At 39.2% G+C, this 22,412-nt stretch overlaps 1 protein-coding gene and 1 pseudogene across 1 annotated transcript in view; one reads left to right on the top strand and one right to left on the bottom strand.

Annotated features, from left to right (window-relative positions):
• PRRG1 (proline rich and Gla domain 1) overlaps positions 1 to 22,412 on the top strand; it is a 79,310-nt gene that overhangs the window by 8,203 nt on the left and 48,695 nt on the right. Inside the window, exon 2 of the mRNA XM_028113325.2 lies at positions 6,833 to 6,993. Within this exon, the coding sequence (XP_027969126.1) occupies positions 6,833 to 6,993 (161 nt within the window). The remainder of the gene's footprint in view (positions 1 to 6,832; positions 6,994 to 22,412) is intronic.
• On the bottom strand, positions 1,824 to 2,372 carry LOC148163117 (histone-lysine N-methyltransferase SETMAR-like; annotated as a pseudogene).

The following is a 22,412-nucleotide window of genomic DNA, read 5'->3' as shown; positions in this document are numbered from 1 at the left end:
TGTACATTTGTAACATCTTGATTGGGTATCTGAACACCACTATACAACAAATTTCTGAATTAGAAAACCTACCCCCTATGAAAAAATTAACCTTTAAGTTCTACAAATAGGTCACAGAGGTGAAATACAATTGGGAAATACTTTATTTTTTTCCACCTTATCAAGAAATAGGAAGATGGTCCAAATGGCATCTTTTTAGTTTGCATAATTTTGTTTTTTAGTAACTGAAGTGTCACTTTGGAATGTGAGAATTTGTTTTTCTAGGGAAAGTTATTTCCATCAGTCTGTGATAAGAAATACCTACTTAATACCTTTTTCAGCCAGAAAAAACCTTGAAGGCATTGTATGCCTGACTAACTGAGTAAATAATAGTATCAAAATGGCTTAGAAGCAAGAAAACAAGGAATTATGAATATGACATGTCATAGATTCTTTTTATATAAATCTGAGCATAGGTTGGGTGGGGAGGGTGTGCCTTGTTGATTTTCTCTTTATTTGCTGTTGGTTTGGGGGATGGTGGTTGCTTGGCTGGAAAATAGTGTATTCATATCTCAAAAGGTTTTGGATAAGATACGCTACGCCTACTCAACAAAAATCTTTCCAGTTAAAAAACTTCACAGTTACAACTGAAAGGGCCTAAGAAATCATATACAACACCTTAGCTTAGGACACAGGCCTAGATAAATTAAGCAGTAAAGAACCATGCAGCCAGTTTAGTGCCAGAGCTGGAACAGGAATCTGCATATTGTGACTACAAATTCAGGACCTTTTCACCATATTACACTCCTCTCTTGTCCTGCAGTTTCACTGGTCTTAATTCAGGGTTGTGAAAGTGGTGAACAGATACTGGCTTCAGAAAGATGGTTTCAGAAGTCAGTGTTCATGTGACAAACAGGAGGCTCATATAAATGGATAGCTTAGCATATTCTGCAGTCTTATGAGAAATTCACAACTAAACAAGATATTAGAGATTTATTCAGAAAAGAAAAACAGCTTCCTGGTTAGTGTGTGAACCCATTATAGATTCAGTTATTGCTGTACCAACATTTACACAGCATTCTCTAGGGACAAACTTTCCATTTGAATAAATACGTTTTGCAGATTGCTGATGTTTACCTTTTTAATAAGTGTTGAAAAAAGCTTTTTAAAAAGTATTTTTTATGGAAATAGTTCTAAAACAGATCATATAATCTACTTCCTTCCTAAACAGTATCCTGAACATCATGGTCCTTTCTTGATGACTCAGATTCATCATTATAAACATAATCACTGATACCTACAGCTTTGGTTAGTATGGGGGAAGCGGGGAGGTTAAAGCCTATTTCAAATAACCCTCAAAGGGCCTTCTGTCTCTCTTTTCCCTTGCCTTCAGATTAATCAGCTTTCGCTTCTTCTTTCTCTCAGTGTGTTGAAGTAGTTCAGCCCATCCTGCCCCTTCTACTTTTCAGCTGTAATGTGCAGTGAGGCTTTCAAGTTTCATAGCCAGGCTCGTAGATGAGGGTTGCATAGATTGATCCTTGATGAATCTAAGGGAGCTGGGGCTCCTGTAGGTAAAGCATAAGATAAATTGTAATGCAAGACCTTGGTCATCTCTTGTTTCTAAGTTCATGAGATAGGGTTTATTTGAGTGTTTTCTGCATAAATGATATATTACTATCAATATCCACAATGATCATATAAAATATTGAATAGCTACCTGAACTATCAGATAACCTAAAAATGAATAGAAAATAATTTATTCAGTGTATTCTGTAGCTACTCCTGATTCTCTTTAGATATGTCATGTGTATAATGTATACATCTCTAATCATCTTAGTTTATGATCAACCGTCAGTTGGTGTGTTACCTACCCACTTGTCCAACTGTCTTACCTTTCCTATTGCAGCCAGGTGTTGAGAAGTTGTAGCAGAAACTAAGTCTGGTTCGAGGCCTCAAATTGCTCTTTTGGGGTTAGCTTCTACCATGGTTCTCAACTGATCTTTATTTAAAACAGATTTGGCTCGAGGCTCCTTTTTCAGACTCATATCCCCAGAATAAAATTTTTCACACCACCACCATATAGTCCTTTCACTAGCAGAGCCTTCTCCAAAGACAGAATTGATGTTTCTACTTGGTGTGGTTCCACTATGTCCTAGTTTAAATTCATATAAAAACAGTATTCACAAAAATTTCAAAGATATGGTACTGTTCACTTCTGTAAAAGATGATGATTTCTCTGAGTGTTTTACTTTTAGAAGTTTCCTGTTAAATACATAACCACAGGGACAAGATTTACATGCAGCAGGAACCTGTTGGTCGCACTAGGTGCATGACTTGGTGACCATCTTCACTTTCTTGTGCAAGTTGAAGACTTGCTCCTCTCTAGCAGCCATGGCAGCTCGGGCTCCTCTAAGCCCAGCTAGTGTTGTTCTAAATTCTTGTTTAGATACATTGCTTATATCTGTTTGGAGCAAATCCCTGGCTGTGATTTATTCTTGATCTTTCTTTTGGAGAGATTTCCTCCGTCTTGTTATATCTAGGTTTCTGTCTTTTGCATTTTGTTATGTTTCTTGTTCCTTAGAGTAGTACTGTAATTAAGAAGGGGTCATACACTGTCTAGGGCCTGGTGCTTCAGGAAGTGTTTCCTGTGTATGCTGTGTGCACTCAGCTGTTGTGTTTTGGTTGCTATCTCCCACAGGTCAGTCCTTTGCAGAGTTCCTCCTTGCTTGCAGTGGGGAGTGTTTGGGCTTTTGTCTAGGTGTGCTTTTATTTGTTTGTTAAGATAAGCCTGATTTAAAAAAAGAAGAGAAGAAGAAGCCTGATCCAAGAAAAGAGTAAAGGAAAAGAAACAAAAAAGCAAACAAACAAAAAACTATAAGCCTGATTCCAAACAAAAAAGAAATAAAGAAAGAAAAGAAGCCTGAGGACACCTGGGTGGCTCAGTTGGTTAAGCGGCTGCCTTCGGCTCAGGTCATGATCCTGGAGTCCCAGGGTCGAGTCCCGCCATTGGGCTCTCTGCTCAGCGGGGAGTCTGCTTCTCCCTCTGACCCTACCCCCTCTCATGCACTCTCTCTCTTTCTCACTGTCTCTCTGTTAAATAAATAAATAAAATCTTTAAAAAAAAGAAGCCTGATCCAAAAAATGAAAAAAGTCAATAAACAAAACAACAATTGAACAAAAAAAAGTCTGGTCCTATTTCCACCACAACTGAAGCTGATGCTTTGGAGCACTCTGTGATCAGTAGACCTGGTACATGCAGGGGACCTGTGTTGGTCTTCTGAGGGAGAGGCCAGCTATGCTGGCTCCCAGTCAGACCTGCCCTAGTATAGATGCCCCGGCCTGGTGCAGGGGCATGGGGTTTGGTGTAAGCAACTCCAGCCTCCACTGGAAGTGCTGTGTTTTTCTCTCTGAAGTCCAACCTTGCTGGTGGGGGCGGGGGTGGAAAATGGTGGGGGAATTCACAGCTGCTGCGTACAGGAGGCCCTCACAGAAAAGTGAACGATCTCTCCTCCTTTGTTCCAGGCTTTTGTCAGATCCCTGCCTTCAACCTGTGTCTGGACCGTCAGCACTGCTGGCACTTCTGTGTTTTATCTCTAGCCAGTGGCTGGGATTCAAAATTCCAAATCTTAAATGACCTGGCAAGGCGCAGACCCGCTGCCCTTCCCTGGAGGAGAGCCTTACAGCACTGCACCCAGCACCATTCTGCCCCATAAAAACAGTCCCATGGCTGCGCAGGTTCCTGGAGTCTATGGTGAAGCACAGCAAAAAGTTGTCCCCTGCTGTTTAATGGCCGCTGTATGGCGCCCGGTGGGCCTTTTGTCCTTGGAGAGGCGATATACACTCTTCCAAATGTACTGCAAGGAGGGGAGCATTCTCTCTCACTGTGACCCAGGGGATCCCCACACCACAGTGTTTTGCAGGAACCCTACACGTTGTTTTCTCTCCGCTCTCTCCCTCTCTCCTTGACTTCCACTCCCTGAAAAGGGCTCCCTCCCCCTTGAGGCACTGCGGCTTTTCTCTCTCTCAGTTCATGTCTTGGAACCTCGCATCTGCCACGTTCTCTTCCTCCAATTGTGCAGACTGTTTTCTTAATCCTTAGATCGATTTCCTAGTTTTTCAAAATGATTTGATGTTGATCTAGCTACATTCAAGGGACGAGGCAAGCTTGGGGTCCCCCTACCACTCTGCCATCATAACTGTCTGGGTGGTATCTTCTAATTGACCAGATTTGTTGGGCAAATGAGATAAAATCTACTTGCAAGTATATTCTACCTAGACTTCTCAGTATTCTATTACCTTGCCGCCCAGTGCAAGGAATACAAACACTGTGTTTGTGGAATGCTCTTGGTAATTTGATTAGGCTGGCATTAGAGAGCCGTGTCCTGCTATACGTTACCTTAGAGTTGCTTAACTTTTTGAATTAGCCTGCTTTCTGGTTACAAGAGTTAGCTGCTTTCCTTGACCCCCTTTTCCATGTAGATGGTATATATGAAAATGATTTCTGAGGCGAATTTAGTTTTTTCTCTTAAAATCTTAAAATAACATTGTTGTTGATTGGTTTGTTTTCAAGAAAACTGTCCCAAAATCTAGGGGTATCTTAGACTATATTAATATATCTATTGTGATTAAAAACAAGGAAGCAGATAGTCCTAATCAGTTTTACACTTGTCAGACCACTCAGAGTAATGCACTGAGTGTAGGACACTGTATTTTATGAGATAAAGATAGTGCAGACTCCTGTCTATTTTATATGGCCACAGATGAATAATCTAGACATGCTTATCCTGGAGAAGAGAAGCCTTAGCAGAAATCAGTTACTGTCTTCATGTATCAGGTGGTCTATTTATGGAAGGGAATTGTATGTCATTTCAGAGGACAAAAATAAGACCAATGGCTAGAAAGTTGTTAATTCAGTGAAATGTTCTTTGATAAAGGGCTCTGTAATCAAATAATTATGACAAATGTATGTATCATATTCCTGTTCTGGAAGTTTGCACATAGAGATTAAATATATGTTAAGGCCCCTAAAAAGTCATGCAGTAAAAGATCTTGTTAAATTTGTTAATGTCAGAACTGGTTTTCTAAGGAGCTCACATTTAGGTAGTGGTTCTCAAACTGTGGTAGTTAGACCAGCAACACCAGCATTACCTGGAAACTTATTAGAAATGCATCTTCGGGGCGCCTGGGTGGCCCATTCATTAAGCTTCTGCCTTGGGCTCAGGTCATGATCCCAGGGTCCTGGCATTGAGTGCTGCATAGGGCTCCCTGCTCAGTGGGAAGCCTGCTTCTCCCTCTCGCACTCCCCCTGCTTGGGTTTCCTCTCTCGTTGTCTCTCTCTCTCTGTCAAATAAATAAATAAAATCTTAAAAAAAAAAAAAAGAAAGAAATGCATCTTAGCTCTACCCCAGACCTATAGAATCGGAAACTGTGGGAGCTGGGCCCAGTAACCTCAGTGATAATAAGTCCTCAAGGGGATTCCGATGCTGCAGCTGTGAGAAGTACTGCTAGAAAACTTGACTGTTTTTTTTTTTTTCCAACTCAACAGCACCCTTTTCATTTCTTTTGTACTACTTGCCACAATTTTTATTTTTTACAATTTCTTCTGATGATATTCTTTGACTCAGCTCATTTTTTTTATAGATGGTTATCCCTCTGAGGTATAGAAGGAAGGAAACTCTTATGAAAGGCCTACCATAGTTTTCATCCTACTGTAGGTGCCATCCAGGTGGTATCAATTTGGATACTATAAAGAATCCTAAGTAGTGAATCCATATCTTCTGTGAAGTGAAATAATCATTTCTATAATGAAGTAAACCTTAAATTCATTGCTACTGTTGCCTTTTTTTTTAAAAAGAGCACTTACTGGTTTTCATTTACCTTAAAATGTTCTTTGTAAAATGTAGACTTTTCTTTAACATCTTAAAAGGATCTTTAATGTGCCCTTTCTTATGTTAGAAGTCAATAAAATTAGAGATTTTTCTGATTTCCTTGCATTAGCAGAGACTAAGTTCTTGTAGCATTGTATTTATCTATACAAAGAAGTATGAATGACACTTTGAGAAAAATGAAATTGTAGTTTAAAATGAATCAGTATGTAAAATTAAAAATGATTCCCTGTAAGTGTGCCTATAACTAGAGCCTTATTTATTTTATGGGTATCATAAATGTGCATTTTGAGTGTTTATATGAAATGCCTCTATAAGTCATACAGAAGAATTTTCTTTTTCTGTAGGACAGTGAAATTGGGTTGATATATTAAAATATCACAATATATTTAACTTAAGTGTATTTAGGACAAAATTATTAGTGTCCCTTGGAATGAGTTATGGCCAAATTCATCTTAATTTCTTGATACTGTCTTGTCAACACTTTTCATAGAAGTAAGGGTTCCCTGGGTTTATATTACTAGGTCAGTTGGAGCTTTATTTACTTTTATTCAGGGGGACAAAGACTGGTAGTCTGGAGACTGGATTTTGATTTGGTTGCTGGTGTCCAACAGCAGAATGCCTGGAGGCATCCACTTGTAACACCGAGTATAAGTGGTGGAATCATTATTACTATATTTAAATACCGATAGTTGGCAGGAATATGCTAAAGTTTGAATCTAACTGTGAATTTTGTCCCTGTCCCTGCCCAGGGCAACTGCTACTGAAAAGACATGCTCATCTGAGGAGGAAGACAGCAGAGGTGGTGGTTTGGAGCTAAATATTACTTCATTGCTAACTCCAGGGAAGAGGTGTAGGATGTTGGCTGTGTTTCCTAAAGAGCACCTAGCAGTTTTCACCTTGTGTAATTAAGCTTCTGCATGTTTTTCAAATTATAACTTTATGCTTATGATTTTATCTCTTCTTAGTTTTCCTCACAGGAGAAAAAGCCAATTCAGTATTGAAACGCTATCCAAGAGCGAATGGACTTTTTGAAGAGATAAGACAGGGCAACATTGATCGTGAATGCAAAGAAGAAATCTGCACATTTGAAGAAGCAAGAGAGGCTTTTGAAAATACTGAGAAAACTGTAAGTATATTGGCAATTTTTAAGAAACATTCACAGTTTTGCCTACCTTTTGGATGTATGTTTGCAATCTGCATTCCCAAATGTGTGCATTTTTATCAGTTACAAATAGATCACAAATTACATTTGTGAAGAACTCTGGAAGTGGCATCTAACTAAGAATACTCTGTGGATAGGAGAGCCACCTTCACTTCCCCGTCTTTGAGGGCCCTGTTTCCACAGGACTGTGCTGCGCAGAGATTGATCATCCTAGCAAGGGGGAAGCGCTTGTTTCACACGAGGCTCTGATGGGGAAAGTTATAAATATCATCACCTTACTCTGCCTTATCAGTGAGAAAGTGTGGAGGAACCTAATAGATATTGACACTGTTTTAAAATCATTTACTTCTTGTACAAAAGAAAAGACATATCCATATTTGAACTCTCCTCCCCACTCTAAGAATACTCCTTAACCTCTCTTTACTCTAGATGGCAAGCCATTCAAGGAGAGCAGGGTTGGGAAAGCAAAAGGCAGTGGTATAAATTCTGTGGAACTGCTCTGCAGTTGGAGATGACATTACCAGGGGTAGCCATTATAGAAAGATCCATTTCTGTGCACCGACCACGAAAATAACACTAGATGCGAAACAAGTGATGTCAGATGTGCTTGGAGGGATATCAATTATGTCTCAGAAGTAGCAGATAGAGAAGTTTTAAAGAAAGGGGTTTGTTTGTTTGCTTTTAAAGATTTACTCATTTATTAGACTGTGAGTGGGGCGGGGGCAGAGGGAGAATCTCAAGCAGACTCCCCGCTGAGCATGGAGCCTGACGCAGGGTTTGATCCCACAACTCATGAGATCACGACCTAAGCCAAAATCACAAGTTGGATGCTTAACTCACTGAGCCCCCCCAGGCGCCCCAGAGAAAGGGGTTCTGATCTTTTGTTAGATAGAAAAGGAGCCAGAAGTTAAGAGGAAGGAGCTCAAGGAGAGATGATGAGGGAAGCATCACAAAGTCAGTGTATAAATTGATAAGCTGTAAGCATCAGTTTTTATATTTTTATTTTTTTATTGAAGTATAATTGACATACTCTATTAGTTTCACGTATATAACATATCAGTTGGACAATTGCATACATTACTTAATGGTGTAGTCATCTTCTGTCACCATCCAATGTTATTACAATATTATTGGCTGTATTCCCTCTGCTCTACTTTTCATCACTGTGACTTAGTTTATAACTGGAAGTTCGTACCTCTTAATCCCTTTTATCTATTTTACCCATCCCCTACCCACCGCCCCTCAGGCAACCACCAGTTTGTTGTCTGTATTTAAGGATCTGTTTGTTTGTTTTTTAGATTCCACATAAAAGTGAAATCATATAGTATTTGTCTTTCTCACTTAGCATAATACCCTCTAGGCCTGTTCGTGTTGTTGCAGATGACAAGATCTCATTCTGTTTTATGGCTGAGCAGTATTCTATTGTGTGTATGTGTGTGTGTGTGTGTGTGTGTGTGTGTGTGTGTACATGTGTACCATATCTTCTTTACCTCTTTGTTTATCCTTGGACACATAGGTTGCTTCTGTATCTTGGCTATTGTAAATAATGTTACAGTAAACATCAGTGTGCATATATCTTTTTGAATTAGTGTTTTTGTGTTCTTTGGATAAACACCCAGTAGTGGAATTACTGGGTCATATGATATTTCTTGTTTAATTTTTTTTAAAGATTTTATTAGAGAGAGAGAGTACGAGTGGGGGAAGGGGTGGAGACAGAGGCAGAGGGAGAAGCAGACTCCCCACTGAGCATGGAGCATGACGTGGGGCTCCATCCCAGGACCCTGAGATCACGACCTGAGCCAAAGGCAGATGCTTAATCAACTGAGCCTGGTTTTAATTTTTTGAGGAGCCTCTATTGTTTTCCACAGTGGTTGCACCAATTTACATTCCCACCAACAGTGCACGAGGCTTCCTTCTCTCCACATCTTTGTCAAAACATTATTTCTTGTCTTTTTGATACTAGCCAATTTGACAGGTGCTCATTGCGGTTCCGATTTGCATTTCCCTCATGATGAGTGAATTTGGGCATCTTTTCATGTGTCTGTTGCCTATCTGTAGGTCTTTTTTGGCAAAACGTCTTTTCAGGTTCTCAGCCCACTTTTAAAATTTGATTGTGTGTTTGTTTAAAGTGGTTTTTATTTTTTTGTTTTAAATCAAATTTATTTATTTTTTTAGAGACAGAGAGCACAAGTGGGGAGAGGGGCAGAGCGACAAGGAGAGAGAATCTCAAGCAGACTCCACACTGAGTGAGGAGCCTGACTCAGGGCACAAACTCATGACCTTGAGATCATGACCTGAGCCAAAATCCAGAGCCGGATGTTTAACTGAGCCCCCCAGATGCCCCTAAAGTGTTTTTTAAATCTTAAATTCCACAGTTAAAAATGAAAAAAAAAATCATCTACAGTCCCATCGTGCAATCACAAAGCACTGTTGACCTTTTAGTTTCTTTCCAGCTTTTTTGCTGTGCACCTGCTTAGTCCTCATTTTATTATACACATATTTTTGTTATGAAATCAATATATGGTCATTATAGAGAAATTTAAACTACACTAAAACATGAAATGAATAAAATCATTTCAATTTTTAGCACCATCAGTTTTCAGATTTTGGTATATATTATTCCGGCCTATTTTTAATGCATAGATAATTTTTAAATAACAGTAAGATGGTAATATAAATAGTGCTTTATAGCATGCAGCTTTTAATAAAAACTGGTTAAAACAAGCAAAGCTTAGTTTTTGATATTACCGTTTTTCAAAAAATACAAATTTTAGATATTCTACCATCATTTTCATAAAGCCCAATGACTTTTCATCCTGCTTTATCATTCTTCTTTAATGGAAAGGTAAGAACTTTAGTGGAAAGATACTTTGAAATTATGTAAATCTTCTGTTCTTCATCAGCCTATTACCCACTAGTTTTAACATCTGTTTATGATTCTTGACTGAATCAATTATAGTTGCTAAATGATGATTTCTAACTTCATCATATGTACATTTGTTGTTTGGCATTCAGGAAAGTTCCAGGGCAGGAACTTTCCCATTATCTATCTATCTATCTTTTAGTACAGACTCAAAGATTACTTTTATCAATGAACTGTAATCCCTTACTGTCAATGTTTTGATCAAATTGTCCCAAATTTGGCTAATGGAAGTTTCTTTAACTTCAAACTGGCTTCTGTGTCTTTTTCACATTATCATTTTATTTATTTGTTTATTTGAGAGGGAGCGCACATGCACGTGCACACAGGTTGGGGGAGAGGCAGAGGGAGAGGGAGTGAGAGAATCTTATGCAGGCTGCACGCCCAGCAAGAAGCCTGACTTGGGGCTTGATCTCACAACAATGAGATCGTGACCTGAGCTGAAATCAAGTTGGATGCTTAACCCACTGAGCCACTCAGGCACCCCTGCTTATGGGTTTTTTTAAATGCAAATTTTTTTTTTTTTTAGGTGGGCTCCACATGCAATGTGGGGTTTGAAATTTCGACCCTGGGATCAAGAGTCAAATGCTCTACTGACTGAGCCACCCAGGTGTTCCTGCAATTGTTTTTTAAATTTTCATTGTAGCCATAAATTAAAGACATGTTATTGAATGTGGATTTTTGATCATAGTGGAAAATCTTCTACACCCTATTAGAGAGCAATTCACATAGTTTCTTCTAATATACTTGAGCTTTTACATTTAGATCTCTGATTCACTCACTAGTTTATTCTTGAGTATGGTGTGAGTTATGGATATGATTTCTTTTCATCTGGCTCTAGAGTTGTCCAGAGACCATTTCTTATAAAATCCATCTTTGCTTCAGTGATTTTAGTTACCCTTATGCATCTCAGTGCTTCTATGTATCCGTTCCTGCCCACAGAGATAGGATGCTGCATTTCAGCCATCTTTGAAGCAAATAGAAGAAGAAACTCCTTCAGCAATTGCTTAAGCAGTGCTCTGCCCTCTCCAGCATCACCTTTTCTTCTCTGTAGATTCATTCTCATTAGTCTACACACCTTTAAAAAGAACTCTCTTCACCCCTCATCCCGCTCCAACAACTACCTCACGGCTTGAAACTCTGTTCTGTCTGTACTCACCTCCCCTGGTGAGGTTTCCTAGTGTCATGGTTTGAAATGCTAACGACTCCCAAATTTTTATCCTGGAGGGCCACCCTGCACTGCAGAACTATGTGACTCACTGCTTACTTAGCATCTCCTCTTGGAATTGAATATGTTTCTTAAACTCAACATAAAATATTCACGCCCCTTCCCCCCAAATCTGCTTCTACCACAGCCCTTCTGATTTGAGTGGTAACTCTATCCATCTCTTTGCTAAGCCCCCAAACCTCGTTGTTATCCCTGACTTTTCTCTTTGTTTCATATGCACATCCCATCTGCTGATAGTGTTGGTTCTAACATGAAAATACATTCAGAATCTAACCACCTTTCACATCTCTCTACTTGTTAACACCTTACATCCAAGCCACCATCACTCTCTTATCTGTATGATTTCTTGCCCCCCTCCCCATAGTTGATTCTCAAAACAGGCCAGAGTGATCCTTTAAAGTGTCTTCTCTGTAATGTCTTCCTCACTTAACGTCAGAGTGCTTGGAATCACCCACAGGGCACTATACTGGCAGTCCCAGGCCCTCTCCTCTCCACTCCTTCGCATCTCCTCTGACACTTTGCCTCTCATTCACTTTGCTGTGGCTTTCTTGTGGCTCCTTAGAAATACACAGTGCACGTCCTGCCGGTGTAGTCACAGTGCATGACTTTGGCGCTTTGGGCTTTTCTCTTCCAGACAGACATGCCTGAGCTCCCTCACCACTTGAGGTCAAGTTCACTTTCTCAGCAAGAATGAATCTTACCTTAACTTGTAACCTCTTGCCCCTTCTCTGTATTATTTTTCTTTCCGGCACTTCTCACCTCTGACATCTGTTAATTTTATTTATTGTTGCTCTCCCTCGAGAACTATTAGCTCTACAACAGCTGCATTGCTTGGTCATAGCTATGGTCCTTAGCATATAAAACAGTGCTGGCACATAATAGGAATTAATTAAATATTTGAAGCATGAATGAAGAATGAACGACTGGATTGGCATATTATGAGGTACATTTATTTCATAGGAAGTAGTGATTTAAAACTTATTCACAAAATAGATGATAGATGTGGACTTAATTTTAAAAACTTTTTTATTATTATACTGGTATTAGGTTCCTTTCCTTTATGGTTTAGAGCTTGTCATCTGACTTAGTTTATGTCGTTAAAACCATACCATTCACAATAAGGTGTGCCCAAAGTCTTTTGGTTTAATAAGTGTAATAGAAATAGCATTCTGATCCCTGATCTGTTTCAGAATAGTGTTTGTTATATGTTAAGAAGGATCTGCTCTGTGTTAAGAAGTACTGAACAACCCAGTTTCATCTTTGAAGTTCATGACTGATTAATTCTGGCAGTGAAGAAAATGATTGACTTTTGGGATTTGCTTTCTATACTTAGACTACTTATTAACTATCTTTTTGTTTACTAAAATTTATCACTCAGGTTTATTCATACATATTTTCATCATCCCCAAATCTGAACTGTGTTAATTTAGAAGTATGCTTTCAGTAGGATGGGGTGGGGTTTTTTTTTCTTTTTTGTAATTTTTTACCTAATTGGAACACAAGTCTAATTATAACATATAGTGGAAGAAAACGTAGTTCATGGTTCTCATTCTCATCGTGTAAAAATTTGGTCAGATTTAATCAGATTTATCTGCTAAGTACCTGCTATATAACAGACATGGGACATAAAACAGTGAATAAGCTGACCATCATGGCATTTGAGATATGATGGAGACAGCATACATATACACAGAATCTCACATAACCAGAATTCTGTGCCACAATCCTTTGCCTTGAGAATGACCAGTGGACCTGATTTGGTGTCTCAACTTTGCCACCTGCTGACTGTATTGCTTTGTGCAAACATTTTACCTTTCTAGGCATCAATTTCTGTATCTTTCAAAAAGTAGAAATTATACCTACAGCATTAGGTTTGAGGCTGTGCACTTAGCTTAGTACTTGGCATAGAGGATGCTCTCAATAAATAAATTCTGTTCTAGTTTTTAGGTGCTCCATTACAGTCACTTTATTTAGGAATCATTATTTGATCTCTTCCATTATTTTCTTTTTTCCTCTCTCTTGGTGCATCAGGGTGCTTTGCATGTTAGAATTTTAAATTTTGAACTAACATGAATAAAATATAAGTAATTTTTTAAAACAGCTATTTCAGAACTTCACGTATTCTAGTTTATTTGTGCTTGACTTTTCAAAATGGTTATCCTCAAACTTTACTAGATTGCATAAGAATCAGGTTGGCTACTTGTCAGAACTGCATAGTTCCACTTAGCATCTAGATCTGCGTTTCTAATACCATTCCACAGTAAAAGGAACCATGACTATTTAGGGAAATGGCCAATTCTAGGGCTGGGGCAGGGAGAATACAAGATGAACTGGAGTATACTGCAGTACTAGAAAGTGAGGAAGTGCTAAAAACAAAGAATGGGAGCATGTCACCGGGACACAGGAGCCAACCTGAAGGAGGTCTCAGTGGTCAAAGCTGGAACAATTTGAGTCACAGAATAAGTAATGCAATATTGGATTATAACCCAAAGCATACAGTAAATACACATATGTCCACAATGATATAAATGAATGAATGAAAAAATAAATAGCTGAGAAAAATATACAGTACACAAGAATTCCAAATTATACATGCAGATACTCCCCTTTCCAGGAGGTGGAACTTAATTCTCTGCCTTTCTTGTTTGTGGTTTGGACTTAACGATCTGCTTCCAAAGAATAGAGTATGGGTAGTGCTGGGAAATAACTTTACCATGGTGAAACCTGGCGAACATTGCCTTGACCATGTGATCAAGGTTAGCATCATCAGTGATAAGTCATATATAGCATGTGATGACAAGGGACTTCACTTCTGTGGAGTTTTCCCCCCAATGCATAACCCCAGTGGGATCATGAGAAAATTACCAAAGACATCCAAATTGAGAGACATTGTACAAAATACCTGACTCCTCAAAACAAGATCATAAAAAAGAAGACTGAGAAACTGTCACAGACCAGAGGAGACTAGACATGATGACTAAATGCAATATTGGTCAAAAGGTCATTAGTGGGAAAACTAGTGAAATGCAAATCTGTTGTTAATAGTAATGGACCAGTATTGGTTCACTATTTCTAACAAATGTACCATTCCATTGTAAGATGCTAATGTTAGTGGATACTGGCTGAAGAGTATAGGAGAATGCTCTGTACTATCTTTGCAACTTTGCTATAAATATAAAATTACTGCAAAATAAAAATGTTTAGTTTTAAAATTCACGGTTCAGGGTCCACAGGTCTCCACGGGACCAGGGAACATGCTTTAAGGAGCAGCCTTGGGGATTCTAATGTACATGATCAGCACTAACATTTTATAAGATTGTAAAGCAAGTTGTTCAACTAAAACCATGTAGTTGGAATACTCAAAAAGCTTTACAGTGTGTGGTATTCTCAGGGGTGCGGATGACTGGGGTGTCCTGTCTGGGTGCATCATCCCAATTTTTTATCCCATTCCCTGTGTCCTCCATGCTCCACTCTACCCCCAAGCTGTGGTTGCATTTTAGAAACTGAGTCAGTAATATCCAGGGCTTTTAGATCTAGGTCCAATGATTGATTGTGTTTCAGATAATACCTATCATTCCAAAATGTTGCTATTTAAATTGGTTTTATGTGGAAATTGTTGAAAGAGAAATTGAAGAAAGAACTATGCAGTGCCCTTTAGTGCTAGATGTTGTTAACAAAAGCAACACTGGAACTCTCTGAATTTGGAGCACACGGCAAGAGGTAGCATGTAGACACTTTTGTGTGGAGATAGCAATTACAAGAAGTGTTCGGTGTCTGAGGTATTTTAGACTTGGTTACTAGTTCCCCAGAGATTTCTCATCACACTTGCAGGCAGAAACTCAGATTCTTTGGCATTGTTAAGGAAACTCCTATTTCACTTAGCCTCTGATGGCACTTGAGCCGCTGATTCAGAACTTTGCCCTTTGAGGGATGAGGGACTTCAGGAAGGAAAGGAGGTAGGAGTTGAGTCTGGGCATAGACATGTAGGGGCAAACATGGAGCATTACTGCCACCATCTCCCAGCCATACTCTGCATATTCATCCACATCTTCCCACATGTTCCCTAGGCCCATCCCAAGCCCCTCCTGGGGGAGCCAAATATGAAGTTTCCCTTCAACCACATGAGAATTGTTTCCTGGGGCTCCTACAGGCATCCTCACTACTTCTTTTGGGATCTCTTGAGAATAAGATAGTAAGTTAGGCAGGGCCAAAGTATGTTATTTTGTGTGTATTTTGAAAATCCTCATCTTGTTCCTGATCTTAGAGGAAAAGTCTCAGTTTTTCACCACTGAGTATGATTTTAGCTGTGGGTCTGTCATACATGGCCTTTATTATGTTGAGGTATGTTCCCTTTAAGCCCACTTTGTTGAGAGTTTTTATCATGAACGGTGTTGAATTTTGTCAGATGCTTTTTCTGCATCTATTGAGATGTAGATTTTATTTATTTGAGAGAGAGAATGCGTGCATGTATGCACATGAGTAGGGGGAGGGGCAGAGGGAGAGGAAGAAGCAGACTCCCCGCTGAGCAGGGAGCCTGATGCGAAGCTCAATCCCAGGACTCTGGGATCACAACCTGAGCTGAAGGCAGCCGCTTAACCGACTGAGCCACCCAGGCGCCCCGAGATGATCATATAATTTTTATCCTTTGTTTTATTAATGTGGTGTATCATATCAGTTGATTTGCAAATACTGAACCATCCTTACATCCTTGGAGTAAATCCCACTTGGTCATGGTGAATGATCCTTTTAATGTCCTGTTGAATTTAGTTTGCTAATATTTTGTTGAGGATTTTTGTATCCGTGTTCATCAGGGATATTGGCCTGTAGGTGTGGTTTTGTTTTTTTGGTGTGTGTGGTTTTTTTTTTGTTTGTTTGTTTGTTTGTTTTTTTAGTGTCTTTGTCAGGATTATCATATCAGGGTAATGCTGGCCTCATGGAATGAATTTGGAAGTGTTACTTCCTCTTCAATTTTTGGAATAATTTGAGGAGAATAAGGATTGACTCTATTTTAAATGTTTGGTAAAATTCACCTGTGAAGCCATCTGGCCCTGGACTTTTGTTGTTGGGAGTGTTTTGGCTACAAAATTCAGTTTCCTCACTAGTAATCAGTCTGTTCAGATTTTTTTCTTTCTTTCTGATTCAGTTTTGGAAGATTGTATATTTCTAGATATTTATCCATTTTCTTTATGTTCACTTTGTTGGCATAAATTTTTCATAGCAGTGTGTTACAATCATTGTATTTCTGTGCTGTCAGTTACTTCTCTTTCATTTCTGATTTTATTTGTGTCCTTTTTTTTTCCTTGATGAGTCTGGCTGAAAGTTTATCAGTTTTGTTTATTTTTTCCAAAGAACCAGTGCTTGGTTTCGTTGATCTTTTCTTTTTTTTCTCTTTCTTTTTAGTCTCCATGTCATGTACTTCCACTCTGATCTTTATTATTTCCTTTATTCTACTAACTTTGGGCTTTGTTCTTTTTCTAGTTCCTTTAGGTGTAAAGTTAGATTGTTTGAGATTTTTCTTGTTTCTTGAGGTAGGCCTCTATTGCTATAAACTTTCCTCTTAGAAATACTTTCATTGTGTCCCAAATATGGACTGTTGTGTGGGGTTTTTTTTTTTTTTTTTTGAAGACTTTATTTACTTATTTGAAAGAGAGAGGAGGGGCAGAGGGAGAGAAAGGATCTCAAGCAGACACACTAAACGCAGAGCTCAATGCGGGACTCAATCTCATAACCCTGAGACCATGACCTGAGCTGAAATCAAGTGTTGCAGACTTAACCAACTGAACCACCCAGGTGTGCCGAGAGACTGTTGTGTTTTTATTTTCATTAGTCTCCATGTATTTTTTTATTTCCTTTTTGATTTCTTCATTGACCAATTGGTTGTTTAGTAGCATTTTGTTTAGCCTCCATATGTTTGTGTTTTTTTCCAGTTTTCTTCTTGCATATGCTTTCTAGTTTCATACTATTATGGTCAAAAAAAGATGTTTGATATGATTTCAGTCTTGTTAAACTTATTGAGACTTGTTCTGTGGCCTAGCCTATGATCTGTCCTGGAGAATTTTTCACGTGAACTTGAAAAGAATGTATATTCTACTGTTTTTGGATGGAATGTTTTCTATGTATCTGTTAGGTCAATCTGGTCTAGTGTGTCATTCAGCATCACTATTTCCTTGTTACTTTTCTTTCTGGATGATCTCTGCATTGATGTAAGTGGGTTGTTAAAATGCCCTACGATTAATTACATTACTGTCGATTTCTCTCTTTTTGTCTGCTAATATTTGCTTTATGTATTTAGGTGCTCTCCTGTTGGATGCATACATATTTACAATTGTTATATCCTCCTGTTGGATTGATCCTCTTATCATTGTGTAATGCCCTTCTTTGTCTCTGGCTATAGTCTTTTTTGTCCAATATAAGTATTGCTGTTCTGGCTTCTTTTTTGCTTCCATTTCCATGGAGAATCTTTTTCCATCCCTTCACTTTCAGTCTGTATGTGTCTTTAGGTCTGAAGCGAGTCTCTTTTTTAGAGAGAGAGAGTTCACAAGTAGGGAGGGGCAGAGGGAGAGAGAGAATCTTAAGCCGGCTCCATACCAATCATGGAGCCTGAGGCAGGGCTCGATCTCACGACCCTGAGATCATGACCTGAGCTGAAATCAAGAATGGGGCGCTTAACCGACTGAGCCACCCAGGTGCCCCTGAAGTGAGTCTCTTATAGGCAGTACATAGATGGATCTTTTCCCTTTTTATCCATTCATTTACCCTGTGTCTTTTGATTAAAGCATTTAGACCATTTATACTTCAAGTAATTATTGATAGATACATACTTATTGCCATTTGTTAATTTTTTTCTGGTTGTTTTAGTACTACTCTATTCATTTCTTATTCTCTTGCTGTCTTCCCTTGTAATTGATGACTTTATTTAGTGTTATGCTTGGATTCCTTTCTCTTTATTTTTAGTGTATCTATTATAGGTTTTTGGTTTGTGGTTACCGTAAGATTCATATATCCTAAGTATATAGCAGTCTATATTATGTTGATGGTTGCTTAAATTGGAGCACATTCTAAGAGGAACTTTATTTTTACTTCCTCTTCCATGTTTTATGTATATGTTGTCATATTTTATATCTTTATTTTGTGAATCCCCTATTTTTTAGATAATTGATTTTTACTATTTTTGTCTTTAACCTTCCTACTAGCTTTATAAGTGATTGATCTACTACCTTTACTGTATGTTTGCTTTTACTTGTGAAATTTTTTTCCTTTCATGATTTTCTTCTAATTATGGCCTTTTCTTTTCTGCTTAAAGTCCCTTTAACCTTTCTTGTAAGGCCATTTTAGTGGTGATAAACTTTAACTCATTTGTCTGGGAAACTCTTTATCTCCACAATTCTGAATGATAACCTTGCTGGGTAGAGTACTCTTGGTTGTGTTTTTTTTTTTTTTTTTTTCCTTTTAGCACTTTGAATATATCATGCCATTCCCTTCTGGCCTGTCAAGTGTCTGCTGAAAAATTAGCTGACAGCCTCATGGGGTTTCCCTATTACATAACTGGTTGCTTCTCTCTTGGTGCTTTTAAGATTCCCAACTTACCTTTAATCTTTTACATTTTAATTATTATATGTCTTGGTGTAGACCTCCTTGAGTTCATCTTGTTTGGTGCTCTCTTTTATTCCTGGACTTGGATGTCCATTGCCTTCCCCAGGTTAGGGAAGTTTTCAACTATTACTTCTTCACATAAGTTTCTGCCCCTTTCTCTCTTCTTCTGGGATCTCTCTCATGCAAATGTTACTATGCTTGATGTCGTCCTAAAGAGCCCTTTACATATTCTCATTTTTTAGAATTATTTTTTCATTTTGCTGTTCAGCAGGGTGCTTAACACTACACTGTCTTCCAGATTGCTGCTCTGTTATTCTCCATCTTCTAATCTGCTGTTGATTCCTTTTAGTGTATTTTACGTTTCATTTATTGTATTCAATGGATTGATACTTTTTTATATTTTCTATGTCTTTGTTGAAGTTCTCAATGAGTCATTTAGTATATCCATTCTTCTCTAGTCTAGGGAGCATCTTTATGACCATTACTTTGAACTTTTTATCAGGTAGATTGCTTATCTGTTTCATTTCTTTCTTGTTCTAAAGTTTTGTCTCATTCTTTCATTTGGAGCATATTTCTCTGTTTCCTCATTTTGTTTGACTTTCTGTGTTTGTGTCTATGAATGAGGCAGAATATCTACCTATAATGGCCTTGTGTAGGGACAGCCCCTGTTTAGACCGCATGTCCCTGGCAGCTTTGGCTGGCTGGCTGGAGTTTTAACAGGCATGGGCTGGAAGTCCCAGGGCACTCGGCTGGCGCTACCCTGCTTGGACAGCTGGAACTGAAGTGGGCACAATATTTGATACCAGTCACTGCTTGTCATGAATAGACTATAGGCTGATTTTTCTTTCCATTCCACGGCTGAAGAAAGATTCATGGAATAGGCTCCAGAGGGCCTTGGGGCTCTCTGGATAGAGGGCAACCTGGCAGTACAGCGGGAGCTATAACAGGTGTGGTCTGGGAGGTCCTGGGGCACTCTGCATAGGGGGTGCCCTGGCGAGTCCCCTGGAGCTAAAGTGGGTGCAAGGCTGGAGTATCCTGGGATGCTTGATACCTGTGTTGCCTTGGTGAGATTACTAGAGCTATTGTAGACATTGTCCAGCAGTGTCCACGTACGTGTGATGCTGGGGCCACTTTAGTGGGAAGGCTGGGGTTGGTGTGGGCTAGGGGCTCAGGGCTCACTAAGGTGGCTTGCTGGCTAGGGCACCCAGACACTACTCCCATATGTGCAGTCAAGGTGGAGAGGGAATATAAATTGTGGTGCTCACCAGCCCCTTCAACCCAAACAGCTGGGAAGCTTCCTGCTGTTTGGCAGAGTTCTAGGACTGGTTCCTTTATATTCTAGTTGCTCGTTTAAATTGTGCCTTCTTTTCTGTGCCCTAGGGCAGACAAATCTGTTTCTGATCCCTCAGTACTATCCCTCCCCACTGTAGTTCACAGTGTAGGAGGTGGGAGTTCTGGTCTTTTTCTTTCCTGCTGTTTTATATGCTGCCCCTCTATCCTTTGTTGTTCAGAAGCTGTTCAGTCAGTCCTCAGTTCATTAGGAGGAATTGCTTTATATGTAGGTTTAGATTTGGTGTGTCCGTGGAGGAGTGAGTTCAAGGTCTTCCTATGTCACCATCTTGGACACTTTGAAAAACCTTATATGACCAATTAAAGTAAGTTTTTATTCATTAAATTGTTGATATTTTTTAAATTAGTGGTGTTTTATTCTCTGGCATTTGGGCCCTTTTTTAGATTATAAATCCTTTGAAGTCGTAGTTATCCTTTTCAGGTTACAGTGAGAACTTAATTTGGAGGGTTTCAGAATCTGTATTACCAAAACAGTGTGGGTCTCTCCATGCCAGGAGTCTGTTAACCTTGACCTGAAGTTACCTCAACAGGTTTCCTCTCCCACTACCAGTTACTCTTTTTCAGACCTGCCCTCATAGATTGGGTACTGGTGGGAGTAATGGGCCCAATTTTTTGTCACTTGTACAATCATTTGCATCACAGATTTAATGTAACTCTGCATATTATTGTAGGCAACAGTGTCTAGTTAGTGATGCCCTGTTTAACCTCCAGATATGCTATTCACCTAGGATTATACTAAAGACACATATAGAATTTGAGAACTCATCAGTGCTTATTATTAGAATTAATTTGCCAGAAGGTGTTCTTCTGATGGATATGGTGGAAATCCAAGGATTCCATGACAATATTGCACCAGAGTTTGGGGTCACATAAATGATGAGTCAGGTGTCTAAAAAGACCCTGCTTTGTGTAGGCACTCTAGTTTGACAGTCTAAACTCCCATTCCTTAGTGATAGGCAGATCTCCTACCCATTCTCTTCCAGATGAAACTTCAGTGTTGGATTTCCTTTATGCCCACTTTTTTCTCCTTTGCTCCTTCATCTCCGGCTAGACTTTGACCTTAAGATCATGGAGTGAGGAGAGAAGCATGATCTGCTCTTTAACCCTTACCCTTCCCATCTCTCTCCTTAAGTATTTTCGGGGGAAAGGAAGGGGAAAGGGGACAGATGTCTCTAACTTAACTGGTATTGCTCTATCCCCTTTTTGGTTGTCACTAATTCTTTGGTGGGCCTAATTAAAATTGGATGGGAGGTGAACAGTGTTCTTCAAGGGGTCCCTAAAAGAAACCTCTGTACAACATAGTTCCAGGAATAGGAGTTATGACTCCTTGTTGGCCTCTTCTACCCCCTTTCCCAGCTGGCTTCTATCCTAGTATGTATGCCTCACATCCTTGTTGGGGCCTTTAGCTCTCTGGGACAGAATAGCTGCAACATGGCTCAGATTTTCCACAGTATCCACCTAACTGGTGGGAAATTCTTACACCCTTATTTTAATCTTTGGGAAAGGTCTGTAGCATCACTGACCCTGTTCTCTACCCTACTTTCCTCAGATCCACCCTGCCCTTCATATGGGCACAGGGGGCAGGAGTGGGGTACATCAGCCATTCCACTGCTTAAGCATATGTCCACTCAGGGGGTGAAATGTCTGTGTTCTCTTCATACACATATCCTAACTCTTCATACACATAACCTAACCCTGGCTTTCTTAGAGCTCCCCTCAGTAGTTCAAAGTCTTAAGTTCTAAACAGTAACTGTGACTCTGAAATGTGACATGCTAACCTAGCATGTGCAGCAGTGATCCTAGTGGCCTTGTTGGCTACTGTGCTGCTGCTTTGGGATGGGTAATTGCTTGATAGGTGGTACTGTCCTTGTTAGAAATGGCTCACATTATGTAACAGTGAGCTGCAATCAGTCAGTGAAATTGATGAGAATAAAACTTTCACATTCAAATTGGGATTTGAGTAGAAACCTAGGTCAGCAATTTTGCTTGTTAAATCGTTATTATCTATTATTTCATTTGAAAGATGATGTCACATGCCTCCCATAGCATGCTAGGAGGAGGTTAGCCATGAATTCAAAGAACAGGGGTTTACCTGTTTAATACACTAAGCCTTTCCCTCCACAAAAAGAAAAGAAAAGTCAGAAACCACCCATTCTAGGATGAGACTGAAATGTAAAATGATACAATATCCAAGACAAAATGCGTATTTTTTCTTTATTATTAATGTTTTCTGTCTGTACATAATACTGTAGACTATTAGGGCCACAAATAAATTACCAAGAAGTATAAACA

The sequence above is a fragment of the Eumetopias jubatus genome, unplaced genomic scaffold, assembly GCF_037043125.1.
Source record: "Eumetopias jubatus isolate StellerSeaLion01/CBP00866 unplaced genomic scaffold, mEumJub1_p1.0 scaffold_11, whole genome shotgun sequence".
Lineage (NCBI taxonomy): Eukaryota > Metazoa > Chordata > Mammalia > Carnivora > Otariidae > Eumetopias > Eumetopias jubatus.
The sequence above is the reverse complement of the archived record's forward strand: the minus strand, read 5'-3'. Positions and strand labels throughout refer to the sequence as shown.